Source organism: Uloborus diversus, chromosome 3, assembly GCF_026930045.1.
Source record: "Uloborus diversus isolate 005 chromosome 3, Udiv.v.3.1, whole genome shotgun sequence".
In the NCBI taxonomy this organism is placed as follows: Eukaryota; Metazoa; Arthropoda; class Arachnida; order Araneae; family Uloboridae; genus Uloborus; species Uloborus diversus.
In genome coordinates, this window is record NC_072733.1 from 204,466,272 (window position 1) to 204,485,279 (window position 19,008).

General features: G+C 32.6%; 1 protein-coding gene across 1 annotated transcript in view; it reads right to left on the bottom strand.

Annotated features, from left to right (window-relative positions):
* Window positions 1–2,690: 2,690 nt before the first annotated feature.
* Window positions 2,691–19,008, bottom strand: part of LOC129218523 (protein CREBRF homolog) — a 34,854-nt gene continuing 18,536 nt past the window's right edge. Inside the window, exons 4-5 of the mRNA XM_054852812.1 lie at window positions 14,067–14,186; window positions 2,691–4,907 (exon numbers count right to left, since the gene is read on the bottom strand). Of these exons, the coding sequence (XP_054708787.1) occupies window positions 4,801–4,907; window positions 14,067–14,186 (227 nt within the window). The 3' untranslated portion in view covers window positions 2,691–4,800. The remainder of the gene's footprint in view (window positions 4,908–14,066; window positions 14,187–19,008) is intronic.

Sequence of the window (19,008 nt, forward strand, 5' to 3'; positions counted from 1 at the left end):
AGATGGATTAGGAGATGCTTTGCAGACAATAAATTGATATGTGGAGAAAAAAAAACTTAAAACTATTATTAAGTTGTTTTGTCACAAAGAATAGCTCTTTTGGAACATCAGATTGCAACGAAAAACAGAAGTGCACAAGTTGATGCTAAACAAATCCTATGGACAAAATTTGAACCTTTTATGATTATTTTTTTGTGATATGTAAGGTACATACCGCGCACACATGGACTCAAATGTTGTGAAAAACTTATCAAAATGGATTCGAGGACACTCAAAATGCATTTTTTAATTGGCTGCCAAGTTTACACACATAGATACATTCAGATGAAAAAACTAATTCACATTTGTTTAGGGGTAATTAGAATGCAAAATTATGTTGAAAAACGAGTCGTAAATATTTTGTGACGTCAATACTTCTTTTTCATTGCACAAGGAAGTAAAAAGTGCACATTCTTATATTGTATGCAGAGCTTTCCGGATACTCCAAGCTTTTAGTAATCTGAGGTGGTGTGAGCCCCAATTAGCTCGGATTTTTGAGACTCTACTATAGATTAAATCATATGAACGCAGTACATCCTAAAAACTAAAGGCACTTCTTAAAAATTATAAGGGTCTTCTATACTGTGAAAACTATAATAATACAGTCGAACTCGCTGATAATGAGAGCGAAGGGACCACAATATTTCATCGCTAAAACCGAGTGCGCTTAAAAATCGAGTTTGTAGAAAAAATTATAAAAATTTGTAAGTATTTGCTTTATTTTTTTTATACAGTATCAAAAAAGTTGGTTAATGTGTATGAATTTGATTGTCTTCTTCTAGTATTTTTTTCTACTTTTCCTCCTAGGAATACTTATAACCCAAAAAAACATCATTATTTGCACTTCGAGAAAAGTTTTGATTTTTTTTCTCTTTATCAAAAGCCATGTTGAGGGTAGTCCAACTTCAAATCCTTAACATTTGTCGTTATCGTCTATTTTTTTCACCTGCCTTAGCTTGAATTTAAACAACAATATTTTTTGAAGTGGTTACCTCGAACTCAGAAGCAATAACTTAAGCGTCAACAGATATGTAATTTTCTAATGCTTCTTTAATCCACAAATTTTTAAAAAGAACCCTTAAATCACTTGTCCGCAGGATATATGACTCATCGCTAACTTTCCGTTGACTTTGGAATATTCAAAGGATTCTTCCAAGAAAAGATGAGGTCAGCTGGAAGCCAATGTAAATTTTGTGAATCACTGAATATCATTTGTTTGAAGCAGAGTTTGCTCATTAAAAGCAAATTTTGCTCTCACAGACTTAACATTGTACCAACCAAACCTGTCTGCTTTCCTCGATAAATCCAGGTTCTCCTTAAATCAGGGCTTGTTATAAGCGAGTTTGACTGTAATAAAAGGATGCCATTCAATTGGAATAGCAAAATATCATGCTCAATTTTAGATTTTACGAGTAATTTCAATAGGAAACATTTCCTAATTAGTGAACTAATAACTATTGTATACTAATAAAATCGTGTTGCAGAAAAAAAGTGATTTTTATCTACATAAAAGTAAGGAATGCAGAATAACTCCCATCATGAGAATGCAATCTTTTTCGACAGCATTATTTTATCTGATTGCTAACATTTAACAATTATGCTGGATTTTAAACTTGAAAAAATTTCTTAGGCGTTCTCAACTTCATTCCCAGTTCATTCTTTTTTGTTTTATTTTTACAAATCGTGGATTTTTAAAGATATTATCCATTATAAAATAAATTGCAGTGATTAATAGCAATAACATTATTGAAGTTTAATGAAAGGGTGATAAAAAGTTTGGCCATTGACAGAGGAGATTTTTGCTGCTTTCATCCAATGTACAATAACTAAATTTAAATGATTGAAATTGTAAAGCTATAATATAATTTTTGCCAAGTAGGAACAAATGACCATAGCTTTTGCATACTTATAATATTAACATTTGAATAGTAATTTAAAATTTAACAAACTACAGGTATACTCATCGAGATAATTTAATAGGTCAAATAACTTCCAGTGCAGAAATAAAAATATAAATTAACTTATCAATATTTAACAGAGGAAGAGCATGTCTTTATTGGTGAAAAGATCATTTTAGTGAAACATTCATGGATAAATTTAATTTCAATTGCTTACATATTCTTAAAGTCGAAACTTTAGAGTGCATTTAGAACTAGGGCTGCAGGGTCCACGAGGAAAAAAAAAAGACTTATACTCCTTGAATTTTAGTCTCTGACTCCTTTGCCTCAAATTCAATCCAACTAACTCATGGAATTTAACCTCCGATTCCTTTACCCCAAAATTAGTTCACCTCAACAGCTTTGTTTATAACATAACCACCTACAAATTTTTCTTTATTTCTCATAGTTCTTGTTTATTATAGAAAAAAAAACAAAATTTGGATCAGAATTCATCATGATTGGGAAACATTAGATCATACATTTAAAATCTGTGACACCGAAAAAGTAATATTGTATCTCTAGTTACGAAAATACTAACTACTTCTTTCTACATTGCTGAAATTCACTCATTTACTTAAATAAATTGTATGCATGAAAGTATTTTCATTATCAGAGAAAATAAAATAAGTCTTCCATAAAAAATATAAGCAATAATCAGAGTTATATTAAATGTTTTAATTAACCTGCATTGGCGTATATAACAGTCTCGACTATACTTTATGCAATGAAAACATAGAGAAAGACAAAGAACATCTATTCAAATATTCTTTGACAGAAGAAAATCTTGGCGACTGATATTGGCATGCCAGAGAGGAGATTATGACATTTATTGTCTGAATTATTTTGTATTTCATGTATTTGTAAATAATTTTTCACTTTTGAATTTTTGTATATTTTTTAAATTTTTTTATTGCTGATAATTTTGCTGTTTTATACAGTTTCAAATTTTTTATCATAGTTTCTTTAGCTTAATTTTTAGCTCCAATCTCAAGTATCTGCAATACAAGAATGCACATGATGTAAATATCAAGTGCTTTAGCAAAAAAAAAAAAAAGCATCTTACTTCTTTTTCTTTGGAGAATGTTCAAAAATTGCTACATCTATTTTCGAAATAAACCTGGCTCTTATTTTTATAAAAAAAAAGGAAGGAAATTATAGGTTACTCCTATGAAAAACAGGATAAAATATCTTTTTTGTAGAGAAAATCATGTATGAATTATATCTTAATTGCATTTTTAAGTATATAGCTAATATAGTATTAGCAGTACAAGAGCTTAAATAATACAGGGTACATCTCTTAATTAGAGAAGCAATAAAAGATAAGAAAAAATTTAAAATTTCAATGTTGAGAAAAATTGGTCAACTGATTTCAACGGACAAGATCTTTTAAAACTTTTTCATCAAATAATTTTAATTTTGTAAAGCATGGTTTACATATGCTCTAAATTAACTAGAGCATCCAAAAGATTTAACATTCTATTGTGAACCAGTCAAATGCTTAGAAAATAGTATTCAATGGAGTCACTTTGTTTTGCAGAACTAAGGTAAAATAAGATATTGAAAACTATGTCTCTGAAAAGTATCTTAAATTGAAGGAATTGTTACAGTAGTGCTACCATACTGTACAAATTATAAAATTCAAAAACTTTTATTTGTTGTTTTTCTGTAATCATCAGAATTTATTTGAATCATTGAGTCATTTATACATTAACACTGGAAAAATGTAATCTTTTGATGAAAAAAATCATGATAATCTTCTCTTAATTACTGTAACATAATAAGGGTCTTTATGATTGCATTCAAAAGCTGATTTGAACATCTATCATGCATCAAATCTGCCTATTGAATTCTTAGCAGAGGAAGGTTTCAATTGGCGGTTTAGGTGTCTGGTTAAAGTTCCAATTAGCTGGTGAATACAACATTTAGTCTAGTTGCACCTTGACATTTTCCTTTTTACAGCCAGTATGAGTTTCAAAATGCTACAAACTGGAGACCTTTGACCAGCTGAGCAATAATTGCTCTTTGATAAATAAATAAATTTTAAATTTTGGCATACAGATAGCAGTGTTAGACACTATTATCGCTTAACTTTTAATGAGGTATCCGAGATGTGTTAGGCACATCCACTTATTATGAAGAAATGTTAAAAGAATTTCCCTCAAAAGATACAAAGGAGCCATGGTGGTCCTTTTTGACTATGTAGGTTCATGGCAATTTTCAGTTTCTCCAGTGTTAATGATGTAATACCCTTTTTCAGCATTATGTATAAAATTATTTTTTATCATCTGACCTTCAAAAAAATAAATAAATAAATAAATAATAATAATAAATCAAATATTTACAAAGCTATAGCAAATTCATGCCTTTTTGAATGGTTTAACCTTAACATTTGAGGAAAAAAAATTCATATACTGCATCTTATGAAAAAAAGAAAAATAGAGGGGAAAAAGGGAAATTTATGCACAAAAAATATCTCTTAACAACAAAGGTGCATGTGAAAGCTATGACACATAAAAGTTCACTCATATTTCACTTTATCATTTTTTTTTCTTATTATTGACTTTTTTTAAAGAATATAATTTGCAAGACCTCAATTTTCAAATTCAAATATGAAAACTAACTTAGAATATACACTATATTCACACTGGTGGATGAACTAACATTTACATATGAAAAGTATGAATGTATAGAACATGGTAATGGGGAACAATAGTACTGATGAAATGCATACTTGCTAGACGCAAAAGAATCAGAGATACATCAAGATGCTTCAGTGTATATATAGATCTAAGATCTATATACACTAATATTGAAGATAGAACTAACTTGACTCAACTAGGTTTAATCCTCCAGTTTCATCACCAGTGCCCACTTTCTTCAATGCATTGTTTACAAAATCAGCAGAGCATCCAGCAACTTTTGGAGTATCTATGAGCGGGAAAAAGGGAGAATGATTATTCTTACGGTAAAAATAATGCTAATATCTATATGCAGCACTGTGATGCAATAATTTAAAATTTAGCCAATGAAAGATAATATTCCTTAATAACAGTTGATGGTAGGGATGCACCAGATATCCGGTAGCTATCCAGTATCTGGCCATTTTTTTACTATCCAGTATCCGGAGATATCTGATCCTACCGCTACCCTCTGGACAGGATATCCAGCCAGTTATCTGGTACTGTTAGGGTGGTTATCTGGTGTTGATGTGGGGATCATGGGTGCAAGTTTGGTGATGTGTTCAAGACGGAAAATATTTTCAGCTCCCCCCCCCAAGCATGTGTACTTAAAGAAAAATTTATGTGTATAAATGTTAAAGATTTTGAATATGCCAGTTTTGGAATCTGTTTGATTTGAATTTTAAGCTTTTGACTTTTCTAACAACATAAACTTAGTTTAAAATTGTAATATTTAAGCGTTTTGATATCGTAATTCCAAAACCTAAAAAACCGCCAATAACGGGGGGTCTGTGGGTACTCCCCCAGAATTTTTTTTAAATTGAAGTCCAAAAAACGCAATGGTAGGCTATTTTGGTAAAGTTCAGAGAAAGGAGGGGTTCAGGGACTCCAACATCCATTTTTTCAAGCCGATGGTCCCAAAATCACAATACTGGGCGACATTCAAAAACATTAGAGAAAGGATGGGGGGGGGGGGCGCTCCGGACTCCCCCCGAAATTAAAGTTTTAAAAACGAAATTGTACTCCACCTTTCATAACGTTTATACGCTTTTTGAATGCATTATCGAAGGAATGGAGTTCAGGAGGTCTCCTTCGGCAATGTGTCGAAATTGAAGTTCCAAAAACGCAATTGGATAATGTTGGATAATGTTAAGGGTAAAAGCGTTCGGGGCTACCCGCCATTAGTTTTTTGCCGATCGTAAACATTTTTGTTGCAGCAATAAAATTGCTTGGGACATAAGATTTTCATTTTTCCAACATAACATCAGTTATGATCGGAGAGTCTACCCAAGGTAGCGCCAACAAACCAGAAAAGAAGGAAAGGTGGGGGAAGGGTATGCGTGACTAATTATTATAAACTGGCATCATTCCCCAATAGTCTTCATTTGAAAACGAATTCTTTTATAAAATAGCAGGAGGTGAAATTAGCCATAAAAAACCACTTCAGTAAAGTAGATACATTTTTTAAACGAGGTACAGTTTCCAATATTCATTAATTAAAAAAAGCAATAGGGGAACTGAATCCTCACTCCAGGGAGGGCCCCCGAATCACATCCCTCTTAAGGCACTCAAATATAGTCTAAAGTGGCGTTTTAAATATTTCAGCATCAAAAAATTTTTGGAAGAGAACTCCCGAACCCCTTTTTCTGAATTCACCACAAGTATCCTAAATTTGAGTTTTAAGGCTTTAGTTTCTAAAAATTTTTTTTTCTAGGAACGGTACCCTCCTTACCTATAAACATGACTTATGACCGCCTAAAAGTTTTAATACTATAATTTCGGAAACTTTTTGAAAGAAGCTTCCTACTCCCTTCCCCCTTAAGTCATCTAAAGATAGTCCAAAACAGAGCTATGTATTAAAATTTCAGAAACGGAAATATTTCCGGTTGGGCGGCGGAATACCCGCGCCCCCCTCTCTTTGTGTTTATTAAGGGCAGTGTAAGTTTGTGTTTGAGATTTATTTTTCTATTGAAGAGCATAACTCCCCTCCTCATATCACCAAAGACAACCCAAAGTTTTAATACTTAAATTTCGAAAATGTTCCGAGAAAAACCCCCGAATTCCCCAACTCTTAACTCACTCAAAAAATGCCAAAATAGCCTTCCAATACTTCAGCATGGAAAAATTTTCGGGGGAGAGAGCCCCCCCCCTCCTCCCCAACTCCTTCCCCGAAGTTCACTAAATTTGACTTAAATTTGCAGTTCCCCCTTTTCATCACCAAATTTTTAAGAATTTAACATCTAAAATTAATTGAGAGAAAGTCTTTGAATTCCTTCTTCTTAAGTCCCTCAAAGATTATCTAAAGCTGAGTTCTGAACGCTTCAGCTTTGAATTTTTTTCAAGGGGGACCCCGCACCCCAAGTGCCAGAGAGCTGAAAGAAAGAACTTCAGGGGGAAGAAGAAAAATAAAATAAAATCCGAATGGATGGCGCCGAGGGGAAGGGAGGGCATCAAAAAGAAATTATTTTTAGCGTCACATAGCGTTGCGCTAAGTGGGCAAATAAGAGCAATCGGAAAATGAAAGAAATTCCCCCCGACATTTCCAGTAATTTAAGTTATTTTTGATCTCCCCTGACCATTCGGTCATTTTCATTTTCCCTGACAATTCCAGGTTTTCCCGGTGCGTGGCAACCCTGCATGAAATTCTAACTGCCATATTCAATTTTGATCCTAGCTTGAGCTCATTGACAATTCGTTAATGCTGAATAGCATTAGCGACACATGCAATATACTGACAGACCGGTTGTCACATCCAGCAATTGCAGTTTGATCCTCCTTATGGACTCATCAATCTGGAATAGTGAATAACCAAGCTGGAAATATATGTCATCTCATTGAAGCTGAGAACTCCATCAAAATGGTAGCTACCAATTTGTTGGCACTTTATTTTCTGGAATTTAAATAAAATTTTAAGTTTACTGTTTAAATTAATTAATTTGTTTTAAAAAAGTAAACGCGTTTGGCATAACCCTTGATAATTAATTATAATCTTTTAAGACTATGTATTTGTATTTTTTGGATGGAATCAAAGGGAAGTTTTTAGATAATTATCAAGGTATAAGTTCAATAATCTGTTTTTAAAAAGTGAACTTGTTTAGCATTACTTTAAATAATATTTAGGTGTTAGTTTGGACCTTTTAAGAATGTGTACAGGATTTTTTTTTGGAATTAAAGGAAATTTGCAGGTTGATTATTTAAGTATGAGTTTACTAATACTAATTTGTTAAAAAAGGAAAAATGTTTAGCATAACTCTTAATAATATGTTTCAGATATTATTTCACATCTTTCCAATATACATAACAGTATTTTCTTTGGAGCAAAAGAAAAATATTAAGTTGATTTAATACATTAAAGTATAAGGTTTTGAAATTTGTTTTTTATGAAGTGAACTTGTTAAGCATATTAGCTCTCAATAATTTTAAGATGTTAATTTGCTTCTTTTAAAACTGTGTGTCTCTATTTTTTGGAATTAAAGTAACATTTAAAAATTATTATTTAAGTATAAATTTATTAATTTGTTTTTTAGAAAGTGAGTTTTTTGCTTATCATAAATCTTAATTATAAGCTTAATATACTGATTTGCACCTTTAATGAATGTGAAACTTCATTTTCTGGGATTAAAATAAAATTTTAAGCAGATTGCTTAAGTATAAGTTTATTATGTGTTTTTAAAAAAGTGAAGATGGCCTGTTTTAGTATTTTCTTTTTCTACTTGTATGTTAGAAAATTTTACATGTGTACTTTTCTTAATAAAAAGAATTTCAAAGCAAAATTTTTTTTATGTCATAAAAAACTAGAAACAAAAAACTGTATTACTTTATAACAAGGTTATTTTGTTTCTACTATTGTTTTTCTACATCATGCAAGTTTAATTATAATTATGACTTATTGTTAAGATAAGTGTGAGTAATAATTCAATAATACGTTTTTAAAGAAATGATGTGTGAAACAAGTTTGATTTATTACTTTGATGCAGCATTACATAAAATTACGTGAACAAGCAATGTAACTAAAAGCAACTGTAAAGCCGGAAACCTACAGGATATCTGGTATGAATATCTGAATCCAACAAATGAAGAGATGCAGGATATCCAGAACCTGGTATCCAGCAAAAATACTATCTGGTGCATCCGTAGTTGATCGTAATATAATGCAATATTCTACCGAAAAATATAGGCTCTTATTCTGTATCCAATTCCCATAATGAACAAGTGTATTCTCTTTATTATTAAAACCTGTTGGCATCTGTTCGCTTGTAACCTCATCTCAGGGAGACCGGCTGTAAACTAGGGCTCAGGGACTGGACACTGAAAGGTTCTTGATTTTTCAGGAAAACTTGATTGGCTACTCTGATATGTGTGTGACTTTAGATAGCAGAGACATTAATTAAAAACATTGCTTTTTGGCTGCCTTTTAGCTCAAACAAAATCTAGGTAAGCAGCTGGCATGTTGGCAATAATTCTTCTAGTTTGAGCGAAAATGGCTTGAGTGTGAGGTGAAGCAGTTGGCTGCATGCCAGGACTCCTGCTTGGAGCAAAAGTAGATTAAGTGAGACATTAGTGTTCTATGCCACATGGCAAGATAGGGCCCAAACATCCGCAGGTGGTGTACATACACTGCAGCAGGTGGTGTACACCAACCCGCAGCAGGTGGGTAAGGTGAGCCACTCTTGGCTAAATTTCTAGTCTAACTACTCCATTATGAAAGCCTGTTCTTGTCTCTAACTGGCAGGAAACAAGGTGTCGAAATTCTCAAGTGATTATTTGCAATCTGCTGACAGTGGTGCCACAAGAAAGAATGGATGGGTGCTCTAGGTCTATCAATGGCATACAGTCAATATGCACCCCCTTTAGAAGCAAAAAAAAGGAATAATGTCAAACAACAAATTAAAAAAATGAATAATAATAATAAAAAAACTCTACTAGCTGAATAAAATGTTCTTGGTTTGAAAACAAATGAAAAATTAAGACCTTAATTTTTTAAATTTAGTTCTCCCCAAAAAAAGTAAATATACAAATAATTGAAAAATAACTGAAATCAAAGCAATTAAATAAAAAAAAATAAAATAAGCTAATTTGAAGAAGCATAGGTCAAAATAACTTCCAATTTCCAAAACAATTGAAATATTTGCAGGAAGTAGAAATATTGAAACCCGAAACAGAAGCATGCAATTTTCAGTGAAGCATCTTTTCAATTTTGTCAAGTTTCCAAAACACAGGTTTCTAGTAACACAAGGTAGAAAGTAAAATTCAAAATTAATTTATCCAACTTAAACATTTGAGATCTTTAAAATTCATGAAAATAATTGTAATCATAATTGTATCATAATTTTTACACCAAAACAAATTTAAATGAAGTAATTTCCATACAAATTTGTTTAATTCGTTAAAAATCATTTTTCAATGCATCAATAGTTAATTTTTACTTTTGTTTTAGCACTGTAAGGTTTAAAAAGCAATGGAGAGGAAGTATGGAGGTTTTAAGTAGTTGTCAATTCTATAAATCGACCAAATTTACGAGATTTCATTGTTTAAGACAAATCTTGTAAAGCATTAAAAGTTTGGTTAATGCTTTGAACTGGGAAGGGAGGAGGAAGAGTCTCAAATCTCAAAAACCCTGGTAGTAAAATGATGCAAAGAGATGAGATTAATCATAAAACACTTCCAAAACATGAAAAGCATGATTTAAAAAATGGGAAATAAAAGAATAAAAACATAAAAATAATTATGAAATAAAAACAAAATACCCGACTGCGTAAAAACTAAAAAGAAAAATGTATAAGCCCAGTAGTTTAGAATGCTATTAAGTATTACTGAATAACTGCACCATTGAAATAGTTTTATATTCGTACACAGATAAGACATATCATAAATTCAAAAACAGAATAGAAGGATCAACAGTCGGGGCCCATTCAAATTTTACGGGGTTCCTTGATTCAAAAAGGAAGAAGATTTGAAATTATAGAAGAAGATTTAGACTATTTGGTGGTTAATAAGAAAAGGGGAGGCCTGCAGGTGCCCCTCCGGAACATTTTAAAAATTTTATGGGTATATTTTCAAAAAAACAATTGTTTGCTATCTTTATTTCCTTGAAGGGAAAGGGTGAGATTCAGGAATTCTCTCACAGTCGATTTTTGATATTAGAGCTTCAAAAATACAATTTTAGATGTCTTTAGTGATGCTAAAATCCAATTGTAGGCCACCTTTGAAGACATAGCAGAAGGCATGGGGTTCAGAACTTTTCCCCAGAAACTTTTCAATGCATGAGATCTGAAAATGCTGTATTAGACGATCTTTCAATGATGTCGAAAGATCAGGAAAGAAGGATATTGGGCTCCTCTCCGCAAATTTTTTGAAATTGGGGGTTCAGTACTTTTCCCCAGAAATTTTTCAATGCAGGATATCCAAAAACGCTGTTTTAGATGATCTTTAAATGATGTTGAAAAATCAGGGCAGAAGGACATGGGGGCTCCTCTCCAGAAATTTTTTGAAATTGAAGTCCTGAAAACGCAGTTGTAAGCCATCTATATTACGTAGGGGGGAGGAACGGGGCTTGGAACTTTCCATCGGAAATTGAAGCCTTGAAATGCGATGGTTGGCTATCTTTGGTAGCTTTAAGGGAACGGCTGGGGTCAGAAGCTGTCCCCGAACTTTTCGACAATGAAGCTTCACAACTGAAATGTTAGTGGATCTTCATCGATGTTAGTGGAAGGGCTAAGTTCTAAAAATGTAATTGAAGGCCTTTATTAATGACATCTTTGAAAAAGCTTCCAATACTGCTGATATTTTTGAAATTGAAGCTCTAAAAATTCAAAATTTCGGCGATCTTCGATAACAATGGAGAGAGGGGGTTGAGGTACTCTCCCCTGGAAAATATTTGGAATTAAAGTCATAAAAATACAGTTGTAGATGATTTTTTGTGATGGGTTGAAGGGGAGAGTTTGGTGACCTTTTCCTGCAAGTTTTTCTAATTAAAAACCTTTTTTTCGGGGGGGGGGGATCGCTTTAATCGCCTCTTTCCCTGTGGATCCGCCACTGATTGGAGACGACCCTCAATTTCATGTGACACTTTATTGTATATATTTTTAAGTGTATGAATAAATAAATACAGAATGTTATTACTAGATCTTAGCAATATGCCATTTGTAGTAAGTATATTCACTTTGAAAGGGGGGATCATTTCTCCCCCGGGAAATTTTTCGACATTGTAGTTTTAAAACAAAGTTTTAGGCACTCTTTGGTAATGTTAGGGTATGGAGAGTCTCGGTGTCCTTCCCCCGGTAGTGTTTCGAAATTGAAACTCTAAAAACGCAATTTTAGTCTTTGATTATGTTATGGAAAGAGGAGAAGGTTAAAGGGCTCTTTTTCAAAATTTGTTCAAAATTGTAGTTCTAAAAGCGCGGTTTTATACCACTTTTGTTGATGTTCGGGAAAGAAGAGATTCAAGAGCTAGCCACTGGAAACTTTAAATATTTTTATTTAAGTCTTATAAACGTGATTGTAGGCTATTTTTGGTACACATTAGGGACAGGAAGCGGTTTCCGGAATTGAAGATTTAAAATTGCAATTGTAGCTGACTTTCGATGATGTTAGGGGGAAAAAGTTTTTGGAAGTTCTCTTCCAGAAGTTTTTCAAAATTTTGTCCATGAAAACCAAGTTTAAAACGATCTCCAATTATTTGGCAAGAGTAAGATCTTTAGTTAATGTTAGTGGGAGGAGAGGTTCGGTGCCCCTTCCCAAACAATTTTTCTAAATTAAAACTCAAAAAAAGCTATTGTAGACTGTCTTTGAATATGTTAGGGAGAGGGGTAATTTTTTGAAAATTGTAGATTTTAAAGCAGTTTTAGATGACTCTTAATGTCTTAATGATAGGGAGGTGGGGGGGGGGAGCTCTTCTGGAAGTTTTTTGAAATTTAAATCGCTTAGCCAATAAACATGAGAAGCCACCAGAGACAGATAGTTTGCGGAATAGTCAAGAACATTGGAAATTCAAAATTAAAGAATTTTCATGAATCTAAAACTTTCTCCTGTACGTATTCAAATATAGAAGAAAGTAAAACCGATTTGAGAAAAATAATTAAAATTCCTTAAGAACAGACTGTCCTTCTTCCATTAACAGAATCCGATATCATTGAAAGTTTGATACAAATCATCTAATGAATTATTGAAAGAAGTCAATTTAAAAGTGGTAGAAAATATGACAATAAAATGAAATTAAAAGTTCTAATCGAACGAAAGCTATTTTATGAAAAAAGTATATTAATTTTCATGTAAAGAGTTAAAAAATATGTTATTTGCAAACTTCAAATTCAGTTCGTAACAATTTTCTCAGTGGAAATAAATCCAAGAAAGACTAGAGCATAGTAGACAGTTCTTACAAACAATTCATAAAGAAAAAACAATAAACAATAAGAATTTTTTTATTTTAGTTATTCTCCCCCTCTCACTTCTCCATCTCACCGCTGCCACACGTATTCATTACATAGAAGCGTGCTATATGTACTTCGAGAAAATTCATAATATATTAAAAAGAAATCAAATCATCTGACTCTTATGTAACGGACACTGACTCCATCCCGTCTTTGAGGTTATCTTTATTGAAAAAGAGACACCGCTACTAAATTTAGGAAGTACAAAAAAACGATAATAGATGTATACATTTCTTATTGGATAAGTTTCTTTTTTTTCCTTCCAAATATTTCATGTTCAAAAAAAAGATGAAAAAACTTTAGGAAAAAAAAACTCCCCCCAAAAATTTTGATGACGCAATTTGCGGCACAATCCCTCCCTGCCTCAGGACTAAGATTTTCTGACACCACCGGGCTTTAGAATGAAAGTGACAGTAGTTAAATTTCTCCAAATCATTCTTAACCCCTGTGAGAAATAATGAAGGGTGTGAGAAATTTTTGGAAACATTCCTCGCGTTGCTTCAACACTTCAAGACTATAAACTGCGGTTTTTTTAGAAAAAAATATATTTGACTTTGAGAAATATTTGTCATAAAAAGGTTTTGATCAAAAACTTTTCGACATTAGAATGAAAAATAACATTAGATAAAAACACAAAATCAAGGAGAAAAATAATTTTTCATCATATGAAGGTTTTCGAGATATCGAGAGTATACTGTACTAGGAAACAATCAAAGAAAAGCTGTTTCAATTATGTAAAACTTCTACAAATACATTATGTATATATCACTGTTTTTCAAAAAAACAAAAACAAAATATATGGTACTATTTTTAATACTGGCAAGTTTCATCACCTTTTTAAATTTTATTCCATAATGAATTTTCACATTAAAAGCGAATAGGAGAAACTCATTATAGGAATGAAGAGAAATAGACAACATCAGAATACCTTTTTTTAAACTATTCAAAAACATTTCAAAACATTCAAAAGCATGACTCACCTCCGCTTATGATGAAAGATTCAAGAACATCTGCAAGCAATAAATTGTCCTTTTGCATCCCATTTTGTATTCGTTTCTTTATTAATTTCTTGGCTTTTGTTACTGCCAGCAACAAGTGTTCTATAAAGGAAAAATAAATGTACATATAAAAACATATCAGACTTGCCAACTTCTCAAAACTAGAATCAGTAAAAGTTTTCTCGAACCAAGAAAAATTAATCGATGTAATATAACATTAGATTATGCAGGTGTAATGCCAATATAAGAATATGATAAAATTTATTATGTAATTGCAATATTTAAATTGGCAATACAGTCGACTTCTGCTGCAATGCGATTTGACTTACGCGAAATGGCTATAACGTGAAGTTACGAGTTTTAGAGTTCACGCGAATTTTTCGGTCACAAAACGAATTTTTTAGAAGGAAGTATTGGCTTTGTTATTGCCTACTAAATATTGATTTCGAGAATGTTATTACATCCCTTTGAGCATCACTGAGAGTGAAAGTTGCCACACGCATCGAGTTGTTAGTGCACTAAATAACCATCAGCATCCTTAATTAATTTTTTTCATTCTAAATATTGATGAAATATATTGGTATCTTGGTGGTATCTTCATTTAAACTTTGTGAAAATAGGAAGAAAATGAAAGTTTCTGATTAAAAAAAAGCTAAGATTCTCGAGATGCTTTAACTACAAAACGTCGACGGCCTGCGACAATAAATATGATTGAATCTTTCATGCGTACAATTAAAAGTCAAAACAAAGAGATATTCGTAAAGGTTCAGAACTTATTTTCAATATTTAAGCTTGCAGAGCAGTCTAACAAAGTAAATATTATGAGAAGGGAAGCTGCTCTTGTATTACGGATTTAAGAGTTTAGGAAGAGGATCTGTTGCCACAAATTGAAACTTCATAAAAGAAAAGGCGAAGCAACCGTATTTAGAAATATATAACATAAGAATGACGATCTGATCATAGAGCAAAAATCACCATTATCTTCATTATTTAACTCATAAATATGTTACTGTATCTACCATACAGTACTACTATATTGCAGCATTTTACTATTACTATACATACTGAGCGTACGGTGTTTGTTTTATTTTATGTCATTCTCTCCCGTTGATCATTCATTTTGTGCATCTTAAAGTATTTCATGTTGAATTGTATGAAAATATGAAATTTTAGTTCTTGAAGACAATTCCCAAAGGTTTAAGAAGTTCTAGTAACTTAATTTATTGTATTACAAACATTGAAAATTATCCCACTACCTAACCGGCGGACGAATTGTTCCCCACAGTAGAAACTCCAACAGAATCATGCATTTGTTGACACAACGCGATGATGTGACGTCACTGTTACCGAGTTGAGTAACGTTTTGCTGAGTGCAGGTGAACAACTATTTTAAAAGGTTTCACAGTTAGAAAATAAAAGGTGTTGTGTTGTTTCACAGCGATAATTTATGCATGTGATTCGATAAACGACACATCATCACGTGGTGGAATTGGGAAATGTATTTAAGTGAGTGCACCCAATCAATCAATCTCTTACTCTTATTATTCTTATCAGTTTTGATGTCGCCGTAACTGCAGTTCAGTGTGTTACTGGGAGCGGTGTGCTCCAGTTTCTCATCAGTTCCATGTTGTCGAGTGGACTTTATTTTTAGAAAAATGTAGAAAATAAGTTCGTTGTGCCTGGCTAAAAGAGCGGGCAGGTTCCATTGGTCACCTTGAGGCATTTTGGTGGTGAAGGATGAAAAGGTGAAAGATTGTGGAGTTTCTTTCACGGAAGTTGATGTTGTTGGACGTAGGCTTCACAAGACCGTCGAAGGTTCACGCTGGATTGTATTAAAATATGTCCTGGAGTCTGGCTGGACTGGATGTCCGCGTGTAAGGGTTCTTCACCGGATGTGGCGGTTCTTGGTGTCCGAGAGGTCAAGTCTATGGAAGGTCCAGCATGGCGGCTGGCCACGAGTGGTACGGGCTGCAATCAACTTTCACGTAGGATCCTATGGAAGGATCAGGCCTTCAAGTTTTGATATGCTAAGTATTAAAGAGTGAATATCCTGAACGGTATGAACTTTCATCTTGAATATTATCAGGACTATTCCATTTTAGGCAATGGACTCAAGGTGGACTAGCGTTGACTAGTCCGTTAAGTTTTGGAATCGAACGATACAGTATTATATAATGTGTTCCTATAAATGTTCTTGTGGGGGGTTTTATTTTCAGTCAAAATGTTTGTGGGTTTTAAAAGTAGTTTATTTACCCATGTTGATATTACAAATTTTAAGATATATTTATCGTTATTGAATAAAATTGTTTTTGACTGTTAAATGTGTTTTTCAATTCCATTTTTCCCCCCGAGCAGATCACACCACAATTTCTGTTGGGCTTGCAACAACCCGTTTTAGTTCCTCGAACTTCGAGTATTTCATCCACGGTAGTACGCGAGTCCCAACATGAATAAAACAGTTTTTTATTTTGTAAACTCATTAAAAGTTTAGTTCTTTATGTAAAAAACTGTAGTGTATAGTTAAGGAATGCTTTAAAGCATAGAGGGGTGTTTATAAAAGTCTAAAAGAGTGTGGTATGCTTAAAAAAATTGTATAGATATATTTTTCCACAACGCGAAATTTAAACTTACGCGAGGAGTCTTGGAACGCATTCCTCGCATAAGTCGGGACTCGACTGTAGTAATCTTTTTGAAGTGTATAATAATAACCTGAAACAGTTTCCCTTTCTCGGAATGATATTTAATTTTTCAATCTCTCATAAGTCCATTGGGAGTAAAAATGTTTTAGAAGCTCAAGTCCAATCAATAATGCATCAAATAAAGAAACCACATATCAATTTACTCTGTTGTGCAAATTTTTATGAAACAAATGCTGATGTTAGATGATGCTTCAAATTTAAAAAAAAAAAAGAAGACAAATATGGGTCATTTTCTCTAAACTACTAAATTCTTGTCCTTGCTCCAAAAATAACAAACTAACTAGTATAGAAATAAAACTGACGCTAGAATGCTTTAACAACATGTTTTTATGCTTGTAAAATAAGTTAAAACAAACGCTCTATTATTATTATACATTTAAATAATTTTTTGACATGATAAATGTCATTCCCCTGTGTGTCCCTACCTCCACCGTAAAGCAAAATCAGCTCTAAAGATTCAGGAAGCCATGCATATTTGTACAGAAATTGTTGTTTAACCTCTTAACAAGTGTTATGCAATGTTGTAAAATAGAAAAATAAAAACTTTTCAAGGTTTGCACTACTTAAAAAAATAGTAAAACATGTCCTTTGATTTTTTGTCCTTCCCCTGTCGAGGAATGGAATGAATGTTTCTCACACCTGGTAATAGTTGTATTAACTCATAATTTAATCTTTGAATTCTGGTCTCATCATAGAAATAATCTTAATTAGTTCTTTTTGAATAAATACATAGTGTCAAGTATATTCGGATGATCTCAAGTTAAATGTTGATAAGTATTTTTAATGACTGTCATTACCCTGTCTCTGATAATTCATTTAATTTTGTAATAATCGCTCAATGAATGATTGACTCTTGTTTGTATCGAGTTTCCCCCCTTACTTTAAGTGACATTGATATTTGTTGTTTGCAGTTATGACAATATATAAGTTAACTTTAATTTTTGTCATTCCCCTGTCGTCCTTCCCCTGTAAAATGTAAAGGAAACAAATAACCACAATAACTACTTTTTGGACACCTCGACATTGGATCTTTTTCAATTTCATAAAAGTAGTGTTTCCTTTTCCCACATAAATTATAATATCGTCAGTAAAACGCATTATTCCCTCTAAGTGTCATTCCCCTGGCACAGTGAATGCCATTCCTTGCCCTGTCCAAATTGCGCTGTTTAGGGAAAATGACCCATATAGTAAGGTATACTACTATTTACGTTTTACAAGATAAAAAGATGCATTTATATTTGAAAAATATTTTCAAAATCAGCAACTTCAGCATGTGATGAAAATGCAGCTGAATTTAATGAAGCAGCAGTGGCTTTTTTTTATATTTTTTAATTCATTAAAATTTTCTTTGAGTTCTTTGGGTCAATTCACTCAATTATAATCATTCCAGTTTTTAATATATAGTCATTTAATAATGCCGTCAACTATAGACAGCATCTTCATTAATAAGAAAAGAGTGGGTACAGTGAGGCACAAAAATTCAAGTGCATTTTTTACTATTGAAAAGCACAGAAATAAATTTCTTTCAAATGATACAATGTTCATCACTGTAATGAGTATCATAAAAGTGGATCTAGAAAAACTATGAATTCACATATAAGAAAAAAAGAAAAAAAAAAACGTAATTTTATCTCACTGTTCCTCAGTAAGTGGGAACAATGAGACATACTTTTTGAATTAGTGAACTTTGATACAATCTAAATATACATGGAAAAATATGAATGATTGTTGTTGTGTGATTTTGGTACGAGCTATTGCCTTTAGCAAAGGTAAATTTCATGTCGTCTTGACACACAGTAGTGACACCTAATGCATATTTGTTTAAGACTGAGATAAATTGATATGATTCTGGATTAGTAAATTGGCTTAAAGTTTTGTCTTGTGACATAGCACTTGATAGTAATGGAATGCTTTCACTGTAACCTTTTTCTACCGCTAGTACAATAGCTTCTTTCCTGTCTGTTTCAGAAAATCTCAAATAGCTTATCTGACTTCCTTTTTTCTAGACATGTTGAAATTATGAAATGTGGATACATATTTTTACATTTAGCATATTGCAATGAATAATAAAGCAGAGTGACAGCAGAATGCGTAGATCGAGGCATCCACCGACAAGCTGTAGCAGACCCACAAGTCACTTGTTCCTTGATTCTGCAGCTGGTGCAAGATACCCTGAATGTTCCCGTGTCAACCAGAACCATTTCCCATCGTTTGGTCGCATGTGG